The sequence below is a fragment of the Myxocyprinus asiaticus genome, chromosome 6, assembly GCF_019703515.2.
Source record: "Myxocyprinus asiaticus isolate MX2 ecotype Aquarium Trade chromosome 6, UBuf_Myxa_2, whole genome shotgun sequence".
Taxonomy (NCBI): domain Eukaryota; kingdom Metazoa; phylum Chordata; class Actinopteri; order Cypriniformes; family Catostomidae; genus Myxocyprinus; species Myxocyprinus asiaticus.
The window spans coordinates 19,024,998-19,050,192 of record NC_059349.1 but is presented as its reverse complement, the minus strand read 5'-3'; the positions used below and the strand labels follow the sequence as shown (position 1 = coordinate 19,050,192).

The 25,195-nt window shown below is 37.5% G+C and overlaps 2 protein-coding genes across 3 annotated transcripts; one reads left to right on the top strand and one right to left on the bottom strand.

Annotated features, from left to right (window-relative positions):
• Positions 1-5,143: 5,143 nt before the first annotated feature.
• Positions 5,144-8,941, bottom strand: cryz (crystallin, zeta (quinone reductase)). 2 transcript variants are annotated; one of them, XM_051701008.1, is made up of 9 exons: positions 8,832-8,941; positions 8,492-8,607; positions 7,340-7,492; positions 7,083-7,246; positions 6,715-6,766; positions 6,439-6,588; positions 6,126-6,227; positions 5,942-6,037; positions 5,144-5,657 (listed from the first exon to the last, which is right to left on the bottom strand). In XM_051701008.1, the coding sequence occupies exons 1-9, from the start codon at positions 8,929-8,931 to the stop codon at positions 5,496-5,498; spliced, it is 1,095 nt and encodes a 364-aa protein (XP_051556968.1). In that variant the 5' UTR covers positions 8,932-8,941; the 3' UTR covers positions 5,144-5,495. The 2 variants fall into 2 exon arrangements, with proteins under 2 accessions (XP_051556968.1, XP_051556969.1); XM_051701009.1 differs by having other exon boundaries at positions 8,836-8,886.
• A 105-nt stretch (positions 8,942-9,046) lies between these two features.
• Positions 9,047-12,253, top strand: tyw3 (tRNA-yW synthesizing protein 3 homolog (S. cerevisiae)). The gene is made up of 6 exons (XM_051701023.1): positions 9,047-9,217; positions 10,287-10,367; positions 10,451-10,549; positions 10,644-10,715; positions 10,874-11,007; positions 11,409-12,253. Exons 1-6 carry the CDS (start codon positions 9,047-9,049, stop codon positions 11,611-11,613), a joined length of 762 nt encoding a protein of 253 aa, XP_051556983.1. The 3' UTR covers positions 11,614-12,253.
• Positions 12,254-25,195: the final 12,942 nt, after the last annotated feature.

Below are 25,195 nucleotides of genomic sequence, written 5' to 3'. Positions count from 1 at the left end.
ACACCACCTACAATTCAACACAGAACATGTTTAATTTAATAATCTTAGTGATGAAAAGTGATTTAATGAATTAAAGTTTAACCCATTTAATTTACATTTAGTCATTTATCCAAAGCAACTTACAAATGTGGAACATAAGCAATTTGTCTTTCAAAAGTAAACAATATCTGCAGCATTGCATTGCCAAGTTCCAGTGGTAGCTATAGTATATAAGCTAGGACAGAGGAAAGAGACCATCCATTCATGCCCAGTATTTTACCAAAGATGTCTTGAATATAATTGTTAGCAAAGTCTTTCATATGAACATACCATGCAGTTCTTTTGAAAATTTTAAGTGTATTTTTAATGTAAACAGGATTTCAAAATGGCAACTTTAATTTGAAAAAAAAAAAAAGCAACTTGCCACTTTAGTTGTGGAGTACATTTCTAAGTAAATATCCAGAAATGGCATAATCTAGATAGGTATATTTTCAAAAAAAAAAAAAAAAAAGGTGAATTGTGCTCGCCATGGCAAAACTCACTGCTACAATGCCCCACCAAGAGGTTCAGTACACTGGCCCAAGTCAAATAAGCCAACCCCCATGTCTCTACGATGTTTTGGTGCTGTGAAATGTTGTTCTGGGTGGTTGCTAGGGAGTCAATAAACTTGCTTTACTGTCCCAAGTCAAAATAACCCACCCCCATTTCTCTACAATGTTCTAGTGCTGTGATGTAGTGTTCTGGGTGGTTTCTAGGGTGTCACTAAACTTGCCTTACTGTCCCAGGTCAAAAGAGGCCACCCACATGTCTCTACGATGTTCTGATGCTGTGACGTGGTGTTCTGGGTGGTTGCTAGGATGTCACTAAACTTGATTTACTGTCCCAAGTTAAAATAACCCAACCCCATGTCTCTACGATGTTCTGGTGCTGTGATTTGGTGTTCTGGATGGTTGCTAGGGTGTCACTAAACTTGCCTTACTGTCCCAAGTCAAAAGAGGCCACCCACATGTCTCTACAATGCTCTGATGCTGTGACATGGTGGTCTGGGTGGTTGCTATGGTGTCACTAAACTTGCCTTACTGTCCCAAGTCAAAAGAGGCCACCCACATCTCTACAATGTTCTAATGCTGTGACATGGTGTTCTGGGTGCTTACTAGGGTGTCACTAAATTTGCCTTACTGTCCAAAGTCAAAAGAGACCACCATCATGCCTCTATGATACTCTGGTGCTATAATATGGTGTTCTGGGTGGTTGCTAGTGTGTCACTAAACTTGCCTTACTGTCCCAAGTCAAAAGAGGCTACCCCCATGTCTCTATGATGTTCTAGTGCTGTGATATGGTGTTCTGGGTGGTTGCTAGGGAGTCAATAAACTTGCTTTACTGTCCCAAGTCAAAATAACCCACCCCCATTTCTCTATGATGTTCTAGTGCTGTGATGTAGTGTTATGGGTGGTTTCTAGGGTGTCACTAAATTTGCCTTTCTGTGCCAAGTCAAAAGAGCCCATCCCCATGTCTCTACGTTGTTTTGGTGCTGTGATATGGTGTTCTGGATGGTTGCTAGGGTGTCAATAAACTTGCCTTACTGTCCCAAGTCAAAAGAGGCCACCCACATGTCTCTACGATGTTCTGATGCTGTGACATGGTGTTCTGGGTGGTTGCTAGGGTGTCACTAAACTTGCTTTACTGTCCTAAGTTAAAATAACCCACCCCCATATCTCTACGGTGTTCTGGTGCTGTGATGTAGTGTTCTGGGTGGTTGCTAAGGTATCACTAAACTTGCCTTACTGTCCCAGGTCAAAAGAGGCCACCCCATGTCTCTATGATGTTCTGGTGCTGTGATATGGTGTTCTGGATGGTTGCTAGGGTGTCACTAAACTTGCCTTACTGAAGTTCTCTACTTCAACATTTTTAAAACATCTGTAGTCACAGCAAAACATTCACAGATGTTTAAAGAATGGTAAACACTTGTAGTAAAGCAACTTCATGCCCGTAGACTAAAATGGGTTAACATTATAATAAAAATAGACAAACATTTCTATTAGGTACTCACCCACAAATGAAAGTACAACAGCAATAGCAACATTTCTAATGTATTGTTGCGGTGTGATATTACTTTTAGCCACAACCTCCACTGTGATATTCTTGTTTGGTGGGACACAGTTTGTCTCGGTCAACTCCAGCACAGTTTGCACAGCTGGGTTATCTGTATTCACACACACCATTCTCTGCCCATTGTACAACAGTTTATCTGGAGCCTGAATGTAGCTGTTGAGGAATGAGGCCAGTTCTCTCAGCTCACAAGTACAGCTCCAGTGGTTCAAATCAAGGTTCAACATTGAAAGCCATGACAGATAGGAGAATGCATCAGGGGCTTTCTTCAGAAGGTTGCGGGACAGATCGAGACTGTGGAGATGGGGCAGTCCTCGGAAGCTATCCAAACCCAAGTACATGATGAGGTTATCAGATAAGTCCAATGTTTCCAGGTTCCTTAGATCAGAGAGGGCAAAGGTGCTGGAGTTCAGGCTGGTGAGGAGGTTCCCCTCTAGCTGAAGGGTTTTTAAAGCTCTGGAGCTCTGGAACCAGGAACCGTCAATGTCCCTCAGAGCGTTGTTACCCAGCTGGAGAATTTCCAACCTGTGGAGCCAGGAGAATGTGGAGCTGTCTAGAGATTTGCTGGTGATGTGGTTGTGGTCCAGAGACAGTGTTGTTAGGAAAGTAAGATTCTGAAAAGCGTTTTTCTTGATGCTGGAAATGGCATTGTTGCTGAGTGCCAGAACACTCATGTTGGATAAATCTGAGAGGACCATGTTGTCTACAGAGTCAATGAGTCCATCAGTGAGCATCAAAGCTTTAGTAGTGCCTGGTGCATCTGAACATGATGAACACAATTTTGCATCACCCAGCTTCATCTACAGCTAAAAATGGTTTCAAAGTATACTTACAGTCTATGTCTTTTTTCAAATAAACTACATGGCTAAAAGTATTTGGACACCCCTACTAATTAACAGGTTTTTTCAGCTTCACCAGTTACTTAAAGGTGAATAAAATCAAGCATACAGTCATACAATCTCCTTAGACAAACCTTTTTTGTGTAGTAGGGTGTACCCTTTCTACTCCAGTGTGATAATGCCCCAGTGCACAGTGTTGTCTACAAATAATTGGTGTCTGGTGTGGAAAAACTTGCCTGACCTGCACAAAGGTCAATTAATGACCCTTGAATTGGATTGACAACTGGGAGCTAGGCCCCCTTCGCCTGACATCAGTGCCTGGCCTCACTGATGCTCTTGTGTCTGAACGGGAGCAAACTCCTGCAGCCACATTCCCACATCTAGTGGAAAGCCTTCCCAGAAGAGTGGAAGCTGTTATAGCAGTAAAGGGAAGAACAATGCTCCAATAATTCCATGGGTGTGAAATTAAATGTTCAATGGGAGTGAACGCCACACAAATAAATGTAGTGTTCAGGTGTCCACATACCTTTGACCATGTAGTGTATCTCTAAATATGCTAAAAGTACAGTATCTAAAGACAGGGTTGTTCAACCATGTTGTTCATTGCATCAAACAGAAAGATCCATAATATTTTACTTACCAATGATACTTAGGAGCTTTTGGCAGATGATAACATCTTCAGAACAAACCACACAGGAGGAGGGGCAAAGTAACGAGAGCATAACTTGAGGGATTGTCACCATCAGTATAAGGAAGACACCTGAGAGGAACCATGTAATGTTAAACTAAAGCTAGTCTGACACAATTTTTCACTGACCGCATCAAATGAAACATCCACCATCTTGGTTAGGCTTCCATGGAAATTCCAGCACACCACTCAGTTTAATGGAGAATTTAACAAGAAGCTCTATGAGACTTGGAGCACACACTTCTCATGGTTTGCCATTAAAGTTGCATGGTGTCAGACTTGCACTTCCAAAACTTATGTGATCAGTGTGGTCCAAAACTTCTAAACAGCTTATGTGGTCCATGGTGTTCGATCAGATTTGTTCAAGCCATCACGGTCATACCCAATCCTCAAAATCAAAGAACAAGAGACTTGTATACCCTATCGATAAAATAATGATACAGATCTATACCCAGTTAACCATCCCACTGACACCAGCATACTGTCAAAACCAGAGCTCTCCTATTGACCTTCTGTTTTGGCAACTGCACCTGATGCTGTGCTTCTCTGACCTTTGTTGCCTAGAGACGCTGGCTGCTAGACAAAATGTGATAGGTACAGTTATAAAACATGCATGATCTTCCACCCGTTTCCTCTTGTGGACAAGATTCTGCAGTCTCATAATGTTACTAATATGCAAGACCATTGTTAATCTAGTATCATCTGACACACATTCTGTGGCTACAACTGTAAAATAATGTTAGTTTTTAGCATCCTCAGGTAATATTCTCACGCCAGTACATTACAAAATACAGCTAAACTAAACAATGCTGATATGACATACATTCAAAGTCTTCCAAATATTTACAATCACTTTAAATAATGGCAGAATGTTCTTTTTGGGAGAACTAATGGCAAGATTTGGGTGACAGAAACAGTTTCAATGTTGCCTAATGTAGGCAAAGGCACAAAGGAAAATTAAATTGCAATATTCGAGTAGTGTTTTTACGAAAATTTAAAGCTGAATGAGTACTCAATTAATCGTGCACATCCTTAATAAATATGAATATACACAGGGTAAAATCTAAACCCCTCTCCTAACAAAAAAACTTCTATATACAATGCAAAACTGGACTAGTAGCTAAACTGAATGTGCTCTCTTTACAACGAAGTATTTAATGTTGAAATACTTACCACACATTGGACAGCATAAAACCAAACACTTCTATCAATAATATATGGGTCCAAAATTGACTAATACAGCAGTTACTTTATAAAGTTCCACACACTATTAGTTTGTCACTGGTGCTACTGTCCTACAGTCTTCCTGTGTATATAATACTGTAGCTGCAATGTAGCTGTGTTCAGTTACGTGCAAACAGAGCATGCATTTAACCAGTGTGTTACCTGATCTCAGAAATGTGTTACAGTGGCCAGCAGTGATGCCTGACAGCCAAGAAAACACACATTCACCTTACATAGTTTCATCTATCACACTAGACAAGCCCTAGAGTGACAACCGATTACGCAGAAACAATGCCATCATAAATGCAAATATATCCTGTTTTATCAAATAGATTCCACAGGTTATTAAATCTAAATGAATACATTCATTTTTAGTGCTGAGAATATTTTGCAATTATTTTTCTCATTAAAGTCTATTTACCTTGTTTACTGTCAATCTTTATTTTCCACTTGTTTAAACAAGACATTTTCTAACATAGTGTTTTAATCTAGTGCTTGTTTTATTTTTTAATGATTTTATTCATATTTATGTTTTCATTGAAAATATCATTTACCTCATAAGCATTTAACACTGAAGTACATATTTGACCATTGATTTAAAGACAATTAACAATTCCAGATGCAAGTAACATTAGATTTCCAAATTCTGCATAATTTCACATTGTGAGAATCATCTTTCCACTGGCTCCAGAGCTGTTGATGATGTCTTCATGAGCCTGGGAAGCTTTATCAAGTGTGTATTCTGGGCCAACAAAAGGTTTCAACCAGCCTGCCTCCATTCCTGCAAAAAGGGCTGCTGCACACTCGGATGTTTCCTCCTGTGAGAAACAAAGATACGGGCTGTGTACAGTACACAAAACACTTGCAGTGCCTGCATTTGACTGTGCATCCTTTCTTAAAGCCTAACCTAATTATGTAACTAATTTTGAAACCTATGTATAAAATTATAACCATTCACAGAAGATGAGGACTCAGTGGCATAGCGTCTGTGTATGCAGGGTATGCATTCTATTACATTAAAATTCCCAGTTTTCAGTGGAAAAGAAGTGTATCTATAAGGAAATGCTGGCTGTTGTTAAATATGCAAAGAAGCCCACTCTACCTTAGTCGCATAGAACAAAGCCACACCAATGATGCTCGACTCTTTGATCATGGTGTCTCTGGGGTTGATCTCAATAGGACCCCTAGAGCCGACAATCTTAAAAAACCAATATGATAAACAGAAAGTAATGCAAATTATACAAAAGGCACAATATCTGTTGTGACCACAAACAAATGGCCCTCACAATCACTCTGCCACCAAAGTCAAGCAGTTGTAGATCATTACTGAGATTGACGTTGGACACCATCTCAATGATCACATTGACGCCTTGTCCATCAGTAGCTTCCTAAAAACAGAGGAAACCAGTAAGCTTAGCAGCATCACTTTATGATTAAGATCTATTTGAAATCATTAAAACAGAATTTCTACACATGCAATCTTCAAGTATATCCATGATTAAGCCAGAGTTCTACATTCGCATGTAATGATATACTGCATTGCTTGACTGATCTGTCATGTAAAGCCTAGAAAGCACTATAGTGGAAGTGAATGAAAACCTTAATTTTCTCCAGGTAGTCTTTTTCTCTGTGGTTGAATGCAAGATGAGCTCCATTGCTGAGCACCAGCTTCATCCCCTCTGGTGTCCCTGCTGTACCCAGCACCTTAAGTCCAAAAGCTTGTGCAATCTGACATGCTGCAATGCCAACCTGAGAACACAGACAAAATGCATTATCATGGGCGCTGTCTACATGTCTAATTCATCAAAATAATTTTTGATACACAAAAATGTGTATTTAAAAGATCTATGATGTTTCAAGAATGACCCTTCCTACCCCACCACTGGCTCCATGGATAAGAACCGTCTCTCCTGGCTTGGTATGAGCCCTTTTTGGAACAAAAGTATATTCAAAAATGCATTTTATATTAATAAGCATATCCCCGCTGGAGAAAAAAGCTAAAACCAGCTGGTTGGCTGGTCTTAGTTGGTGCTAAATGGTTTATAAGCACATTTAAGCTGGTCTGACTGGAAGACTAGCTTGCTGACCAGCTAAGCACTAGCTTGGAAAGGGTGGGAAAGTATCTTACCATTAAAACAACATAAGCTGGTCTTAGCTGATTATTTTGCAGCAGGGTATATCTCATGAAAACACAGTGCTATAACCTGATTGATGACTGCACAAAAATATTCCAACAATCTTACTTGTGAAATAATGCCCGGAATGCAGTGAAATATGGAATTCCGATGGCTGCACCCTGTTTGTAATCTAGAGAATCAGGAAGTTTGTGAACCGTGTCCTCTGAAGCAACCGTATACTCTGCGTATCCCCCTGTCTCAGTACCTGTGGTGAAGACCCTGTCACCTGCCTGAGAAAAACGAATTACGTCAATCTATGCAAAGTAAACAAGCCACGATGTGTGGACAGTGTGTAAGAAGGATAACGAATAAAATGACGGCACCCGCAGAAGGCGAACACCGTCCCCGACAGCTTCAACCACACCAGAGACGTCTGAGCCTGGAGTGTAGGGCAAACTGGGCTTCCGAGCATAGGATCCAGATCGGATGTATGTCTCCACTGGGTTTACACCACATGCATGAACTCGAATCAGAACCTAGAACAGCAGAAAATCCTGTTTACAAAGCTCCTCGGAAAAACAGCAATTGTGGCTGAAGGCTAAAGGGATAGTTCACCCAAAAATGAAAATTCTCTCAACATTTGCTCACCCTCATGCCATCCCAGAACATAAACCAAGATTTTTAGAAGAATATCTCAGCTCTCTGGGTTCATACAATGCAAGTGAATGGTGACCAAAACTTTGAAGCTCCATAAAGCACATAAAGTCAGCATAAAAGTAATCGATAAGTCTCCAGCGGTTTAATTAACGTCTTCTGAAGCGATCCAGGCGATTTTGGGTGAGAACAGACAAAATGTAATTCTTTTTTCACTGTGTATCTTGCCTTTTCAGTCTCTAGACACGAACGTGATTTCAAGCTCGATTACACTTCTTAGTGCTTGACGCATGTGCCGGTGCTAGATGGTGCTAGGAAATGTCAAGATGTCAAGATTTATAGTGAAACATTTGTTCTATTTTGGTCTGTTCTCTCCCAAAAATGGATTGGATCGCTTCAGAAGACATGGATTAAAATATTGAAGTCTTATGGATTAATTTTATGCTGCCTTTATATGCTTTTTCTAGCTTCAAAGTTTTGGGGACCATTCACTGGCATTGTATGGATCTGCAGTGCTGAAATATTCTTCTAAAAATCTTTGTTTGTGTTCAGCAGAAGAAAGAAAGTCATACACATCTGGGATGGTGTGAGTGTGAGTAAATGATGAGAGCATTTTCATTTTTGGGTACACTATATCTTGAAGTAAACAGAGGATGATGGCTCATTAAAATTACAAACAAAATGATTTAAAACAGAAAATATTTATTATCATTTTCAAGGTTTTGGAACTGAAACTTGGTGGAAACACCACTATTGTTAATTGCAAATACAGAACATTTCAAAATGGACATACATTGACTGATTTATCAGCCTGCCCGATGTATTAGTCCATCACTTCATAGATTGTTATGATGCAAGTTTAGTTCTCAAAACAATTGTACCTGTTTCTGACCAGGATTTGGAACAGGCAGGTCTGTGCATAGTTTTAAAACTGAAGGAGCTCCAAACTCTGACACTCTGATAGCCCTCATTAATTTTGATGTTGCCATGCTGAACTCTGCAAAACAATGATTGACAAAGCAGAATAAACTTTGACTGCTGATTCCTGCACTGTAGATCAGCAAACAAATGAATTCAGGACATCTGAATCGACACAATCTCAGCAGATCTTTCTTATATAATCTCTTATGCCACTTTTTAATTTTAAAGGTAAAACTAGACATTGTATCGCAATACTGAAGAAAACTGCACGCCATGAAATAAGCTACATGAACTACATACCTACCACGCAGTCTGCAGCTGACTGAAGTCGTTCTCCGCTTCCGTAAGGAAATAATTTCGGCAGCTCTCGGCTGCCGTAGCCGAGCGAACAACAAAGCATTATGGTCGGTTAGAAAGCATGCAACAGAGCAAATGGTATACTTTATGATGTCGTTTACAAGTAAGACCGATAGGTCTTAATAGGACTAAACATACACAATCTGTAGTCTTTAAATATGGAAGGAGATACATTTCAGCAATGGAAGAATCAATGTCTTAGTAAGTGTGACTTAAGTAAGAAAGGGAGTGTAGATCATGACATTTCTCATATTGTGTCCTTTATAAACAGTCACGATCAGTACTTTACTACAAGCTCTTGCTCTGGAAGAATGATCCTGATTGACGGGGTAAGGCTGGGAAACTTTTTAGTAGGCTAACTGTTTATTGGTTATTATGCTTAAGCTGACAATGTGTACTGTCTTTACATAAATAGTTATTATACACTATCTGTCAGTTTGGACACACATCTTTTTTTTTTTAATATTACTGTTTTCTTCATTTTGCAATAATAGTGAACTCATTCAAACTCATACAAAAGTCAGCAAAATCCAAGCTTATAAAGGGATAGTTCACTCAAAAATGAAAATTCTCTCATCATTTACTCACCCTCATGCCATCCCAGATGTGTATGACTTTCTTTCTTCTGCAGAACACAAACAAAGATTTTTAGAAGAATATTTCAGCTCTGTAGGTCCATACAATGTAAGTGAATGGTGACCGGAACTTTGAAGCTCCAAAAATCACAAAGGCAGCATAAAAGTAATCCATAAGACTCCAGTGGTTTCTTCTGAAGCAATATGATGTGTGGTGAGAAATAGATCAAGTATTTTCAAACAGCCTTCTTATGCATGTTCACTAGAGTTCTTCTTCTGTTTTTTGCCAATTCGCATTCTTCGTGCAAATCGCCACCAACTGGGTTGTTGTGCAAATATTATTTATTTAGTGTTTTCCTTAGCTTTATCCCTCCCTTTTTTCTTCTCCCTGCACAGTAGGTGGAAATATGCTGAAATAAAGTGAATCGCTAAAAAAACCGAAGAAGAAGAATTTGGTCCTCTCGTGAACATGCGTAGGAGGGCTGGTGAAAGTGTAGATTTATAGTAAAAAAAAAAAAAAAAAAGCTCTTAAATATTGATCTGTTTGTTTCTCACCCATACCTATCATATCACTTCTGAAGACATGGATTTTACCACTGGAGTCATATGGATTACTTTTAGTTTTGGTCACTATTCACTTGCATTGTATGGACCTACAGAGCTGAGATATTCTTCTAAAAATCTTCATCTGAAAGAAAGTCATACACACCTGGGATGGCATGTGGGTGAGTAAATAATGAGAGATTTTTCCATTTTTAGTGTATGTGTATATTGTGGGTATTGGTCACTTTCTGTTATGTAATGGCATGTGTTTTGATTTAAGGTGTCAGACTGCCCCGATGTGCAAAAGCAAAACTGTTCCTGGTTATTTGTTACCCACCAGAAGTGCCAAAATAAAGATGTGGTGAGAAATACAGTCCCCACTGACAACATTTTACAAATTTATAACAATAATTGACCTTGATGTTACATGCCTTTTTTAAACAGGTCACGGGTTTGGAGAAGTCTGTTGGAGAAGCTACTTTCAAGTTTGAGCCTTTTGTCCTTCATGTTCAGTGTAAACACCTTGAAGATGCACAATTACTGGTGACTATCAACCTTAATTAGAATGAAACTTGCCATGTAGGATTTTTAGAGGGGAAAAAAAAGGATAACTTGATTTTCATGCTTTGTTCCTCAGCACACTGTTGCAATAAACTCTGGCTTCAGGAATTCTGGCATAACTGTGGGAAAGAAAGGCAAGATCATCATGGTAAGAAATTTCAAGCATATTTCACCCATGTAAGGTCCTGATTATATAACAACTAATGTCCTTTTTTGTTTCTTTTTACATTTTTACAATTGCATCAAAGATTCATCAATGCACTTATGAGGTCTGAAATAACTTTGAAATGTATTTGTTGTGTGTAGGCAGTGCGCAGCACACACTGTCTTGAGGTGCCACTCAGCCACAGGGGTAAAGTCCTCATCAGTGACGAATACCTCGATTTTCTTGTTGGAGTTGCTAATGAGAAGATGGAAGAAAATCTTAAAAGAATAGAGAGGTATGTTTTTAAGATGAGTATCTAGAGCAATTTCTTCTGTCTCTGTATGTTTATATACAGCTGGGCCCAAAAATCTGAGACCACTTGTGGAAATGTTTCTATTTTGCATTCTTATTTAATAAAGACATTTCCATTATATGTTTTTTATAAATGTATTATTTCATACAGAATTTTTCATGTTCAGTGTCACAAATTTGCTTGACCTAAAAACTTGAATCTTACAATATTGCTTCATTTTACATTATAACTTTTCTTTGTTTTAAAATGTTAAGTTCTTACAAATCTTAAAATTCATAGAAATAATGATCAAATTTTCATTGTGGTCCAAGGGTTTTGGATCCCACTGTTGTGTATATGTAAGTGTTTTATTAAAATGATAATGTCATATTTATTTTTAACAGATTCAATGATTGCTTACAAGCTGCCCTTCAACCTCAACAACAGATACGTAGTTTACAGGAGGGGACGGACAAGAAACCTGTCTACAGGCGGAGGAGGAAAAGGGTACAGGTCAATTCTGTGACAGACTGTGACAGCCAAAGTGTCAAAGAACCAACTGAAAGCAATCAAAAAGAAATGGACTGTGATCTAATGTTTTTATCATAGGAAAACTTTCTATTCATTATCTGACCATCAGTCCCTGGCATTTAGCTCCAAACTTTTTCAACTGTGCACATTTACCAAAGATTGTGTTCAATCAAACACCCATTTAGTGGAGTACTAGCCCATTAAACATACTTCACATTGTCATTTTTGTGAACATTGGATGTAAACATTGGCAAAGGGTGCAGATGTCTTAACTAAAAGTTAAGTTGTTTCTTAATGACAAATGTAAATAAAGCATACTTCAACCCAATTCTGTTAGAAACCTTCAGATTTTTTAAAAGGGGCGCCTGCTTCCTGTATAGCTCATTCATACGTCTTATTATTTTGTGTGACTGTGGTGAATCTGTTTTAGTTTAACATGCCATACTTCAAAAGCTTATGAGTGTAAACCTTATTCGTTTTTTATTTATTTATTTTTTTGCTTATGCTGAAGGAAGATGTTTTCCAGCATTGCCCTCTTACAGCAATGTAGAAATCGACTGTTATTCATCTCTGAAAAGCCATTTGTCAGATGTTGTAAAAAACTGCTGTGTGGTTTGGAGCACATTTTCACTGGATTAGAAGGCATTACTGTCTGGGCCTAGTCCTGCAACGGCTCATTTGGGTGTCTTGCCTCATTAAAAATCCTGTCTCCACTGTTCTCATTCTGATGTCTTATTTTAATTGAAGACTTTCATACTTTTAATTAAGACAGAAACTATAATCCACACAAAGTTTTTGTGATGTTTAACAAGATTTATGTGATGTTGAAAAAAAATGCAATGTTAAAGATCCTTTTGGTGAAACAATAAAATTATTAATTTAAAAATGTTTTGATTAAAATTAGCAGTCAAATGTATGTCAGTCGAAAGATACAACAGGTTCAGAGTTTTTTTGTTTGTTTTTTTATTTTTATTGAAAAGTTTAGGATTTGTTTTTTGTTTTTTAGGGTTCAATACAAGTTAAGCTCAACCTACAGCATTTGTGGAATAATATTAATAACCACAAAAAAATATTTCGACTCATCAATCCTTTTCTTTAAAAATGGAGGTTTCATTGAGGCACCTACAATGGAAGTTAATGGGGCAAATTTTTGGAGGGTTTAAAGGCAGAAATGTGAAGCTTATAATTTTATAAAAGCACTTTAATTCTTCTGCTAAAACATGAATTATTTGAGCTGTTGATTAAATAGTAATTTGTACAGTCATTTTAGGGTTTGTTGACATTACTTCATCATGGCAACTAAGTTGTAAAATTGGCTATAACTTTATGCAGAAAAGGTTTGTAAGTTATTTTATTACACTAAAATCATGTTTACACGCATATTGTTTACATCTTGTGGCTATACTTTTGAAACAGTGAGTATTTTAACAATTACAGATTGGCCCCATTCATTTCCATTGTAAATGCCTCAATGAAACCCAGATTTCTGCTTTTTTTTAAAGAAAAGGGACAGGTGGAAAATAATTTTTGTGGTAATCAATATTATACCAAAAATGCTGTCGATTGAGCTAAACTTGTATTGAAAAACAGAATATTCCTTTAAGTAAATGTAATATACAGAATATTCCTTTTGTAGCCTGTTTAGCATTGCTTATTCTTATTCTCATACATTCATGATTTCATCTGTGTGTATTTTACCTGTTGCTGCTGGCGCCTAGCTCGAGTCTGTGTTTGTAGCCTGCTAGCTTTTTTAGCATCGCTTATATATTTGTTTTCAGCTTTTAATCCTTAACATCTGCCATTTTTCAGTATGCAACAGGTTTTCCCCTGCATTATTCTCTTATCGTGATTCAGCTGCGTGCATTTTCCGCATGCATCTGCTATCTATTTTTATGACGATTAAACTGCGCACGTTTTACAGTGCGCACCCGTTTTTCTCCTCTGTGGTACACAAATTATTGCATTGATCTCAAAGCACCACTTATCAAGAACCATAACAACAAACAATTGCGTGTGGGATTCACATCGATCTCAAACCCTCACCGCTCAGGAACAACCAACAACAATCAATTGCGGTAAGTCATGGCATCCGCTCATGTTATTTCTTCCTGCATTGCATGTCACATGTTTACTATAGCTTCTTCCATCAGCAGTGAGGGATTTACATGTGATAAATGTAAGGCATTAGTCAGGCTGACGGAGAAGTTTAATGAGTTAGAGACACGCATCCGAATGCTAGTGGAGGTCATTGAGAGAGAGAAGCCGGTAGAAACTGTTTCAGATGCGGGTAGAACAGCGAGCAACACACACACTTTGGTTCTGTCTCCAGAGCCCCTGCAGCAGGGCGTTTGGGTGACGTCTTGGCAGCATATTTGCTCAGCAAAGTGACACCACTCTCCTGTTCCTGTTAGGGTTTCCAATCGATTCTCCCCACTCAGTGATGTACCTACTGAGAATCATGTTGAAAGAGCCCTAATAATTGGTGATTCTATTGCAAGGAACGTGGAAATAGAGACTCCAGCCACTATTGTTAAATGCATTTCATGTGCCAGAGTGTCTGACATCAGATCAAATTTACAAGTGCTGGCTAATGCTAAACGTAGATTTTCTAAAATTGTTATTCATGTCGGCACTAATGATGTCCGACTATGTCAGTTGGAGATCACTAGAGATAAAGTTAAAGAAGTGTGTGAACTTGCACAAACGATGTCAGACACTGTAATATGCTCTGACCCCCACCCTGCTAGTCATGGTGACAAGGTTTAGAGTAGATTAGTGTCACTGAATGGCTGGATGTCTGAGTTGTGTCTGGAGAATAGCATAAGATTTATAGACAATTGGAAGAGTTTTTGGGTAGACCTTACCTGCTAAAAAGAGACAGACTCCATCCCTCCAGGGAAGGTGCCACTTTCCTCTCTTGTAATTTGGGTCATAGTCTTAATAATGATAGTATTTGACTAGCTGGGGCCCAGGTCAGATTAAACTGGTTAATCCGAACATCTGCTAGCTGCCTTGATATGTCACACAGATCACATAAACTACAACACATAGAGACTGTGTCTGTTCCACGAACTAGCAAACACAAACACTCACTAAATCATTTAGAAAATGTTTTATTAAGGTCAAATTTGAACAAAACAAACAAATTAAAGATAAACATCATATGAAGATAGGGCTACTAAACATTAGATCTCTTTGTACCAAAGCACTAATTGTAAATGAAGTGATTACAGATCATAGTTTGGATGCATTCTGTTTGACTGAAACCTGGCTTAAACCGGATGAATATATTAGTTTAAATGAATCTACTTCCCCAGGTTATTGTCATAAACATGAGCCTCGTCTGAAAGGTCAAGGAGAAGGTGTTGCTACAATTTACAGTGAAGTTTTTGGTGTTACTCAGAGGACAGGATATAAGTTTAAGTCTTTTGAACTAATAATGCTTAATGTGACACCATCAGATATAAATAAAAAAACTCTGTCATCTTTTGCCCTTGCTACAGTATATAGATCACCCAGGCTGTACTCAGATTTACTTGGTGAATTTGCTAATTTTTTTTATCAGATCTTGTAGTTACTGTAAATAGAGCTTTAATTGTTGGTGACTTCAACATTCACATAGATAATGAAAATGACACATTGGGATATTCTCAACTCTCTTGGAGTCAGACAAAATGTGACAGGACCAACTCATCGCCATAATCATACGCTAGATTTAATTCTGTCATATGGAGTTGATGTTGATACTATAGAAATTCTGCTGCAGAGTGATGACATCTCAGATCATTACCTCGTCTCTTGTATGCTGCAATCAGCTAATGTTACTCAATCTACACCACGCAATCGTTCAGGTAGAACTATTCTTTCAACCACTAAAAATAGCTTCACTAATAATCTTCCAGATCTATCTCATACACTCAGTAAGCCCCAAAGCCTAGAAGAACTTGATGAAATAACAGAAAATATAAATACAGTCTTCTCTAGCACTCTTGATAGTGTCGCCCCCCCTTTCAATTAAAGAAAATTAAAGAAAAAAGCTCTAAACCATGGTACAATGATCACACTCATGCTCTCAAGAGAGCAGCTCGGAAAATGGAGCGCAAGTGAAAGAATACAAAATTAGAGGTATTTCGCGGTGCATGGATGGATAGTGTCTGTAGCTACAGACAGGCACTAAAAGCTGCCAGGTCAGCATATTTTAGCAAACTCATAGAAAATAACCACAACAATCCTAGGTGTTTATTCAGTACTGTGGCTAAATTGGTTAGGAATAAAGCCTCGACTGAATCAGATATTCTGTCGCAGCACAATATGACTTCATGAATTTCTTTACTGATAAAATTGGAATTATGCAATCATCTGTCACAATACCTCAGAAAAAAGTGTCTCATCATTTTCTTCACGTGCAACCTCAATCCTTCGCTGTCAAAACATCAAAAGCCACAACATGAATGTTAGATCCAATACCAACTAAGCTCTTAAAAGAGGTATTTCCTGTAATATCAGAACCTCTTCTTAATATTATTAACTCCTCGCTATCCTTAGGACATGTTCCAAAACACTTCAAAATGGCAGTTATCAAACCACTTATTAAGAAGCCACAACTTGATCCTGGAGATCTGGCTAATTATAGACCGATTTCGAATCTCCCATTTATGTTGAAAATACTAGAAAAGGTAGTGTCCTCCCAGCTATGTTCATTCCTACAGAGAAATAGTATATATGAACAATTTTAGTCAGGATTTAGGCTCCATCACAGTACAGAGACTGCACTTATCAGAATTACAAATGACTTGCTCTTATCATCTGATCGAGGCTGCATTTCACTTCTAGTGCTTTTAGGTCTTAGTACTGCATTCGACACGATAGATCACAACATTCTCTTGAATAGGCTAGAGAATTATGTTGGCATTGGTGGACTTGGATTAGCATGGTTTAGGTCCTATTTAGCAGGACTTGGATTAGCATGGTTTAGGTCCTTATTTAGATTGGACCACTACCACTTTGTCTATGTAAATGAGGAATTGTCAAACCAAACAAAAGTAAAGTATGGAGTGCCACAGGGATCAGTTTTAGGGCCTCTGCTTTTCTCCTTGTATATTCTTCCCCTGGGAGATATTATCAGGAATCGTGGAATAAGTTTCCACTGTTATGCCGATTTATATTTCTTCAAAACCTGACGAAATTTCACAATTCTCCAAATTAGCAGAGTGTATCAATGAAATAAAAGATTGGATGGCCAGAAATTTCCTTCTACTCAATTCCGACAAAACAGAGGTACTAATTATTGGACCAAAAACCTCTAAAAACAAGCCGCTAAAATATCATTTGACTCTCGCTGAATGTACTGTTACATCGTCTTAAACAGCGAAGAACTTAGGTGTTAGATTTGATACCAGTCTGTCCTTTGAAAATCAAATTACCAGTGTTTGTAGAACAGCATTCTTCCACCTAAGAAATTTTGACACATGCTCTCTGTTGCTGATGCCGAAAAACTTATTCAAGAGTTTTTGACCTCAAGACTAGATTATTGTAATGCATTACTGGGAGGATGTCCAGCAAGATCAATAAATAAACTTCAATTGGTTCAAAATGCAGCTGCCAGAGTGCTGACTAGAACCAAGAACTATAAGCCCCATTTTATCGTCGTTACATTGGTTACCTGTTAAATTTCGTATTAATTAAAAAATTCTGTTAACTACATACAAAGCTTTGAATGGTCTAGCCCTGCAATACTTAAGTGACCTTCTACCATGCTATATTCCATCACGTTCATTACGATCACAAAATTCTGGCCTGTAAATAGTTCCTAGAATATCAAAATCCACAAAAGGAGGTAGATCCTTTTCATATTTGGCTTCTAAACTATGGAATAGTCTCCCTAACACTGTTGGGACGCAGACACACTCACTCAGTTTAAGTCCAGATTAAATACTTATTTATTTAGCCAGGCATACACCTAATTTATCCTTAGGTCTGCCAGAACCAGAAACCAGAAACACCGATCATGATCTATAACTCTACAATAAATAGAATGGCATCTGTGCTAATATTATTCTATTTGTTTCCCTGTCTCAACCTTGGGACTCCTATCCTGAAGTCACCAGAACTGGCTGGATCCAGCTCCATTCCTGCTTCGTGTTGGACTCCACTGCTACGTGTCTCTGAGTGATGAGGACTAATAGCAGCCGGTGCCAGCCAAACATCACTTCAGTCTATTATGATGGACTTCAGAGGATGAACTGATGCCAACTTTAACCATAAGACATGGGATACATCATATGCCATTGCCTGAACCTTGGACTTAGGATAGACCTCACCGAAATTACCGGCCGGTTGAACTGCGTTGCACCTCATTGATCTCTGCCTGCATCAACTTGGTCTAATGATGGATTACACTCTTATAATGGAATACATAGACTATCAATTAATTGCCAACAAAACACCTTCATCAGCCAACTAACTAGGACAATTGCATCTATGTGAACTTCTGCAGTTAATCCAGGATAGACTTAAAAGACATTAGTCATTAATCTTACAGTTCATACAAAATCTTTGTTTAAACACTGACCCTTAACACTTAATTAGTTTAATAATTTTAAACCATGACTTGCACTATACATAACTAATATTGACATTATATTCATGATGTTAGCCAGAGGGAAACTGGCCCCCACAGTGAGCCTGGTTTCTCCCAAGGTTATTTTTCTCAATTAACCAACATCTTATGGAGTTTTGTGTTCTTTGCCACAGTCGCCTTCGGCTTGCTCACAGGGGTTTTATATACAATTATTATTTAATTACTTATTTTTAAACACAATTCACAATCGCATTTTATCAAACTACACAATGATGACTAAGACATTATAGATATTACAGTTTCATTTTCTGTTAATGCATGATTTTCTGTAAAGCTGCTTTGAAACGATGTGTGTTGTGAAAAGCACTATACAAATAAAAATGACTTGACTTAAAGAAATGTTATGAAGTCAAATGAAGAAAGATGAGAAAGATGTCAGTCTGAGTGCCTTCTGTCATTAAAGCAAAATGAGGTGTACCAAATACTAAGAAACTCTCAAATTCATGTATATTTTTCAAGTCAAATGTGCACTGAACTATGCTGATAGACAGTATAATTTGTAATGGAACTGCAAAAGTGCTGGCAAAATATAAGCAAACACTAGTGGTCTCAGACATTTGAACACCATTGTATCTTATCTTTCCAAATAAAGGTTGTACATTTTTAGTACAACCTGATATTACGCAAGTGAATATGTCTTCTCATGGCACATATTAGTAAATTAGTGGATAAAAAGCACATTTAAAAAGACATTTGTTTTTCTAGAGAAACAGAAAATGAGCGGGTCTGGAATGAGTGCTGAACTGTGGCTTTCTGAGCTGTCTTCAGACAGATAGTGATCTACATGAATGTGTACAGCTGTAGACCAGTAGATGGGGTAAATGCACTTTTAAACATAGCAGTAACTATACTTGAATAGAACAACTGCGCTGAGGAAAGTTAAACTTCACTGTGTGGTTCAGTAGTATCTCTAGTTGAACTGTATTTAATGCTTGGTTCAGTTACTGCCCTGAGAGTATTTTCAAACTTTAGCCACATTCAAAATGGCTTAATAATGATAAAAAAATAAAAAGAAATTCAGATAATAGTCTTGAAATAAATATAGATTTTTAGATTAGATTCTTTAGATTACATTTTTCTTGTAGATATGCATATATATTATTTTTATGATTATTATTAATCATATATATTAAAATCAAATGTCATAATATTAATAAAACTAATTTATTAAGATTATTACTTTAAGATTATTTACAATTTAGATTCTAATTTAATTGGTATGGTTGATTTTCACAATCGCAAATATAAAAAGGCTTTCACAAAGATTAATAAAATTATTTACAGAGAATGAATGAAAAGTAATAAATCTGTTAAAGGGATAGTTCACCCAAAAAATGAAAATTCTCTCATCATTTATTCACCCTCATGCCATCCCAGATGTGTATGACTTTCTTTCTTCTGCAGAACACAAACAAAGATTTTTAGAAGAATATTTCAGCTCTGTAGGTCCATACAATGCAAGTGAATGGTGACCAGACCTTTTAAAGCTCTAAAAACCATAAAAGCAGCATAAAAGTAATTCATATGACTCCAGTGGTTTAATCAATGTCTTAGAAACAGATCAATATTTAAGTCCTTTAAGACTTTTTTCCTATCAATATTTACTTTCACTTTTAAATTCTTCTTCTTTTGTTTTTTGGCAATTCACATTCTTCATGCATATCGCCACTTATTGGGCGGGGCAGATTAAAGGTGGAGATTTATTGAAAAATAGGACTTATAACTAGTGTGTTTCTCACCCAGACCTATCATATCGCTTCTGAAGATATACAGATTTAACCACTGGAGTCTTATGGATTAATTTTATTCTGCCTTTATGTCCTTTATGAAGATACAAAGTTCTGGTCACCATTCACTTGCATTGTATGGACTTACAGAACTAAGATATTCTATATTAAAAAAAAATGAAAAGAAAATGTGTTTGTGTCCTGCAGAAGAAACAAAGTCATACACATCTGGGATGACATGATGGTGAGTAAATGATGAGAGAATTTGTAACCTTTGGGTGAACTATCCCTTTAATATTTTGTATTTTTGGATATTTCACACTAGATAGCATCAGGTAAAATGTGAGTTACTTGATTGAAATATAGTATTCTGTAATTCTAAGGCTGAAACCACTAAAGATCCAGTGTAGCTCTGGCCAGTTTCAGACACATGCCTGCCAATTGTTATGCACTCCTATTGTTTCCTCATCATCAAGAAAACAGTAGCATTCAGATCCAAGTTTTCCCAACCAAATGACTTCTAATGATAATCCTTAAATAACATAAATTAGCCAGCTGAAAGACTAAGAAATTATTCAAAATCTCTCATAATTATTACAAGACATTAAGTGTTGGGGGAAGGAGGGGCGCTTGATTGGCAGGTTGAGCTGAAGGAGCATTAGAGTGAGTGAGAGGGAGTGCTGGGAGGGTACGAGAACCGCTGCAATCAGAGGTGAATTGGGAGCTTTTGTGCCTGTGTGATTGTCAAGTGGACCATTTCTGTCTCTGATTAGGACCCTCTCCCACAGGCTGATTTGGTGGCTGCGTGTCCTTAGGAATCCCTGCGCAATCATGCTGCCTCTTACTGTCACTCCAGGACCACTGATTTCACAAAGAGAGAGAGAGAGAGAGAGAGAGAGAGAGAGAGAGAAAAGTGAAAGAAAGAGATACATGTGCCAGCTCAAGCCCTGTATTCTTAAGTAAACACAGACTAATTTTTACTCTAGGAAAGGTCACTTGTGCTGTTTAGTTTAATGAGTATTTAACTAAAAGGGCAAGACCATAAAGAAAACTCAGAAAAATTATTTATTGCTATTTTCTGACACATTAGGGCCCAATTTCATGTTTTTCTTAAAGAATAAATTGCTTGTATTATCAATTTTTCTGTTTATATCCCCAAGGATTCACTGCCCATAGGGTATAAAAAAGAGTTAATATTTAGCTGTGCTTCTTACCAGATTTAAATCCATTCAAAAACATTTTTAAAACATTAGTTTGGTGTCAGAGTCTTTTTACAATAATTACAAAAAAGTACCATGCTTTTTGGAAATGGTTCCATGGTATTACTGTTTTGTTTTGTTTTTTGGATATGGTTCCATGGTAATACCATGTTTTTAGGACATGTACTGTATGATGGTAATAAATAATATCCTTTGAAGTAACATGAAGTACCTTGTAAATACTATGGTATTTGATGATGATTGTTATTTAACACCACAGTATATTTCAGTGCTACTTTATAAAAATCTGATCCCATAATACCATGGTACTGATCAAAATCAAGCGGAGGGCCAGTGCCCCAGGTCTCCAGACTACCAGGGGCGTCCAAAGCCTCAGGACTGGCAAAGGAAGTAGAACACCAGGGCCCCTGGCAAGTACAGTGTGAGCTCATCACTAGGGACCCAAAAGCCTTTGCAAAAACAGCACAAGCTGACCACTTGAGTCCCCAAGCCTTTCGGTAAAAACAGTACGAGCTGATTGCTTGGGCCCTGTGATGATACACCTTAAGGGGATTATTTTGGTCTGTTCTCACAGAAAAACCAACTGGATTGCTTCAGAAGACATGGATTAAACCACTGGAGTCTGATGGATTACTTTTATGCTGACTTTATCCCCTTTTTTGGAGCTTAAAAAGCCTGATCACCATTCATTTGCATTGTAACCACCAACAGAGCTGAGATATTCTTCTAAAAATCTTTGTTTGTGTTCTGCTGAAGAGAGAAAGTCATACACAGCTTAGATGGCATGAGGGTGACTAAATGATGAGAGAATTTTCATTTTTGGGTGAACTATCCCTTTAAGGACTTCAGACTGGTAGTTGCACTGACAGTTCAGAGAAGAAGTTTCTGTAGAAATGTAAATTCACATACTTTTTGGGAAGCATTACTAAAATTGGTGTTATTGTTTAATAAGAAACATCTTCTGCTTATTGTCTCCAAAATAAAACTGAGATGTGATAGTCTTTGTAGTCTTTATTTAAATAAAAGAGATACAAAATATTCATGATTAAAAGTAATTTGATCATAAATCAAGCTCTGTAAAAATCAATATAGTATTACACATGGACCTTTAAAGGAAAATAATGTATATAGTAATAAGCTAATTTTGTAAACATGTCTAGTTTACAGCTTACACAAAACAGCAATTATTATACATTTATTTTTAACATATTTTCTATTTATATCATATCATGTGATGTGTTGTAGTGTTCAACTTACTTAATATAAATGATTACAGTTGTTGTTTTTTTAAGCAATATGTATGCAAATCCAAATGTCTGAATTCCAGTTAAATGTATATCTTCCTTTGTGATATTATTTTAGCAGATCAGATCTTTCCTGAAAGAAGCTGGGCTTTTGTAGGAGACTCATTCTATATCCAGGTCTTATCTCTTATTCAGGCTGTGCTGAGAGTAGTCTGATCTTTCAGTAATTTGACGAGGCCTCCATGTTTTGTTTTATCAGCTTTAACTGCTGTCCCTTACTCTTTGATCTGTATCATTATGTACTCTAGGTACTGAATGTATGGGCTATGGGGTCAAACCCTCCAGAACGAGAACAGAATGTGTTTGCATTTTGGCAGGTATCAGATGAGTAATTGGATGAACTGATGAATCACATAACTGGTTCAAGAGCATATTCCCTTCTTTCTTTTTTTGTGTTGTTGTGGGGAGATTCATGAGTCAAATTGAAACTCGCATGTTTTGATGGTAAACAGTATTCCATTGTTCTTTTACATTTGTTTCTATATCTGTTTGTTCTTTGGATCTATGAAGATGAATGACATCAGCACATGGTGCAGAGAATTGTATGGTATGAGGTCTTATATCAAACACTGATGTGCCGTCCAGATCTCCTTTAGGAAGTACATCTCTCATTTCGGCTTAACAACTGTGACATTCATGTATTGATTACATAAGTACACATGGTGGCCCTTTCCATATAACAACTTACAGCAGAATTGCCCGTGGTAGAATACCATTTAAGTTATGTCTGAAAGATGGGGGCCAAACAAGGAGCTTCTCACGAGAACCGAAATTATGATTTAGAACGCACAGATTTGGAAGATTAATTCATAGTAATTAAATCATCTCGGGCGCTCGATTATGTTCAGACAGCAAAAATGTCTGTGCATGCAACTGTACCCCAATGGAAAGAAAAATAAACAGTTGCACACAGGGTACTGTATCATTATCACAACAAAGGCTGGAGAAGGGAGCTTCTGAAATCTGAGGATAGAAACATCTGGAGCGTGTTAATCAACCGGTGAATGACGGATGAGTTTTATTCTGCCTGGCGACAGATACAAGGCGGGCCTCTTAGTCGATTGTGACGCATGATAATGACATCATCTGACTAAAGTGGCCCATAATGGGGCTTGGATAGAGGTTTGTGCCATGTTCAACTAAGCTCACTGATGTGGCGAAACAGGTTGCTGTTTTAATTTCCATGGAATTGTTTGGCTTGTTATAAACAACATTATGATACACAGATCATCTTTTAATAGAATAGACAAATGTTCCCATTGAACACTTCCAGCACAATTCAAAGAAGTTCCCGTTGTAATTCCTGTGGAAGTATTCAACTTATTGTAAACAGCTGTTGAAATCAATATTGGAGTCTTGTGTCTTTTAGTCCATGTCTGTTAGCTTTGAAGCTAATATTGAAGCTATGATGCTAATGTTGACAAAATTCACTTTTAGCAGATATGCACATTTAAAATGTATAGTCTTTCTCTTCAGGAAAAATGGACCAAAATATTGATGACTCATCGTGCACTACACAGATTTTTATCCAATCACATGCTCTCTAGAATGAGAATGTCCCTACCCCTAATGCCACCTGGCACAGACTAACAAGCATTGATTTCCCTCACAAACTTCCTTTTTCGATCGAAAATGTCAACACAGAAAAAAACTACTTTAAAGAAGGTCAACGCTATCTTTTTTCAAACAAGCAAATGATCCCATTAAAATCTTCCAGAACAGTCTCAGATAGAGGAAGAGCTTCTGTCACACTGAGCATATTGTATAATGACATTTCTCTGTATTTGAGCACTGTTAGCCTCTTTGTCTTGATGTATGTGATGTGTGTGTCTGCTTTGTATTGTGCATTTCACAGTACTTGTGGTACCTGCAGCCCCCCTCGGGCCATATGGAGGTCAACCTCTCCTTTGCCCCAGTGATGGGTGGCGTGCTGCCTGCCGCTCGCTGGTGGGCCGGCTGTAATTTGTGATCCCCTGTAATTTCCTGCTACTTTGTGAAGTGGTAGAAGGGCGGAGACAACGGAGGAGGTTGAAGGACCCTTCCCTGTTTGACCTCTCTCAACTTCATGCATCACCCTGAAGGAAATAATTACATGGGAAGTAGAGAAAAAGAAATGAAAGGAAAAAAGAGAGAAATAGAGCAGTGAGAACCATAAACATATATTGACCTGACTGGGTTCACTTTGGAAGTAGAGCACCCTAAAGAGGTCAAAGGTCAGGGCGGCCATGCGTTGTGAATTAGTAAATGTATATTCACATTCAAACAAAGTGCATGTTGTGACATATACCAAAATATAAAGGTTGGAGGAAAATCTTAATATCCTACAAAACAAACAGCTCAATTCAATTTTTAAAAACAGAATTCTTGAAAGATAATTTTTTACCATAAATGTATACATATACTTAGTTCTCCAAACTGTGAACATATAGAAATGCCAATTGGATCTATTATTTTATAATATGCACATAAGATGGAATTGGTTGTAAGGAATATATTGTGAGCTAATCAGGTGTGATTAGAACAGAGCGAGAGACTGACTCGGGTGTTATACTGTACATACAAACAAGCTCTGCCATCAAGCCCTCATAAATTGCTAATGTATTCTTAATGTATTCTTAATCAGCAGTCTAACCACACTTTGATTTCTTTTTATGTGATGAAAAATGATTAGCAGTCGAAACAAGTCTGATCTGTCTACCATCAGTGACGTATTTGGAAAAAACAGATTTATAACATGCAGACTGCAAATTCTTTGATGCATTTTAACAA

Excerpts from the sequence above, each read along its gene's own strand:
- cryz (XM_051701008.1), bottom strand. The coding sequence starts at position 8,931 with ATGCTTTGTTGTTCGCTCGGCTACGGCAGCCGAGAGCTGCCGAAATTA. Across the intron at positions 8,608-8,831 it reads AGCTGCAGACTGCGTGGTAG|AGTTCAGCATGGCAACATCA; the intron begins GTATGTAGTTCA and ends ATTGTTTTGCAG. Across the intron at positions 5,658-5,941 it reads CTTTGTTCTATGCGACTAAG|GAGGAAACATCCGAGTGTGC; the intron begins GTAGAGTGGGCT and ends TGTTTCTCACAG.
- tyw3 (XM_051701023.1), top strand. The coding sequence starts at position 9,047 with ATGGAAGGAGATACATTTCAGCAATGGAAGAATCAATGTCTTAGTAAG. Across the intron at positions 10,368-10,450 it reads AGTGCCAAAATAAAGATGTG|GTCACGGGTTTGGAGAAGTC; the intron begins GTGAGAAATACA and ends TTTTTTAAACAG. Across the intron at positions 10,716-10,873 it reads AGAAAGGCAAGATCATCATG|GCAGTGCGCAGCACACACTG; the intron begins GTAAGAAATTTC and ends TGTTGTGTGTAG.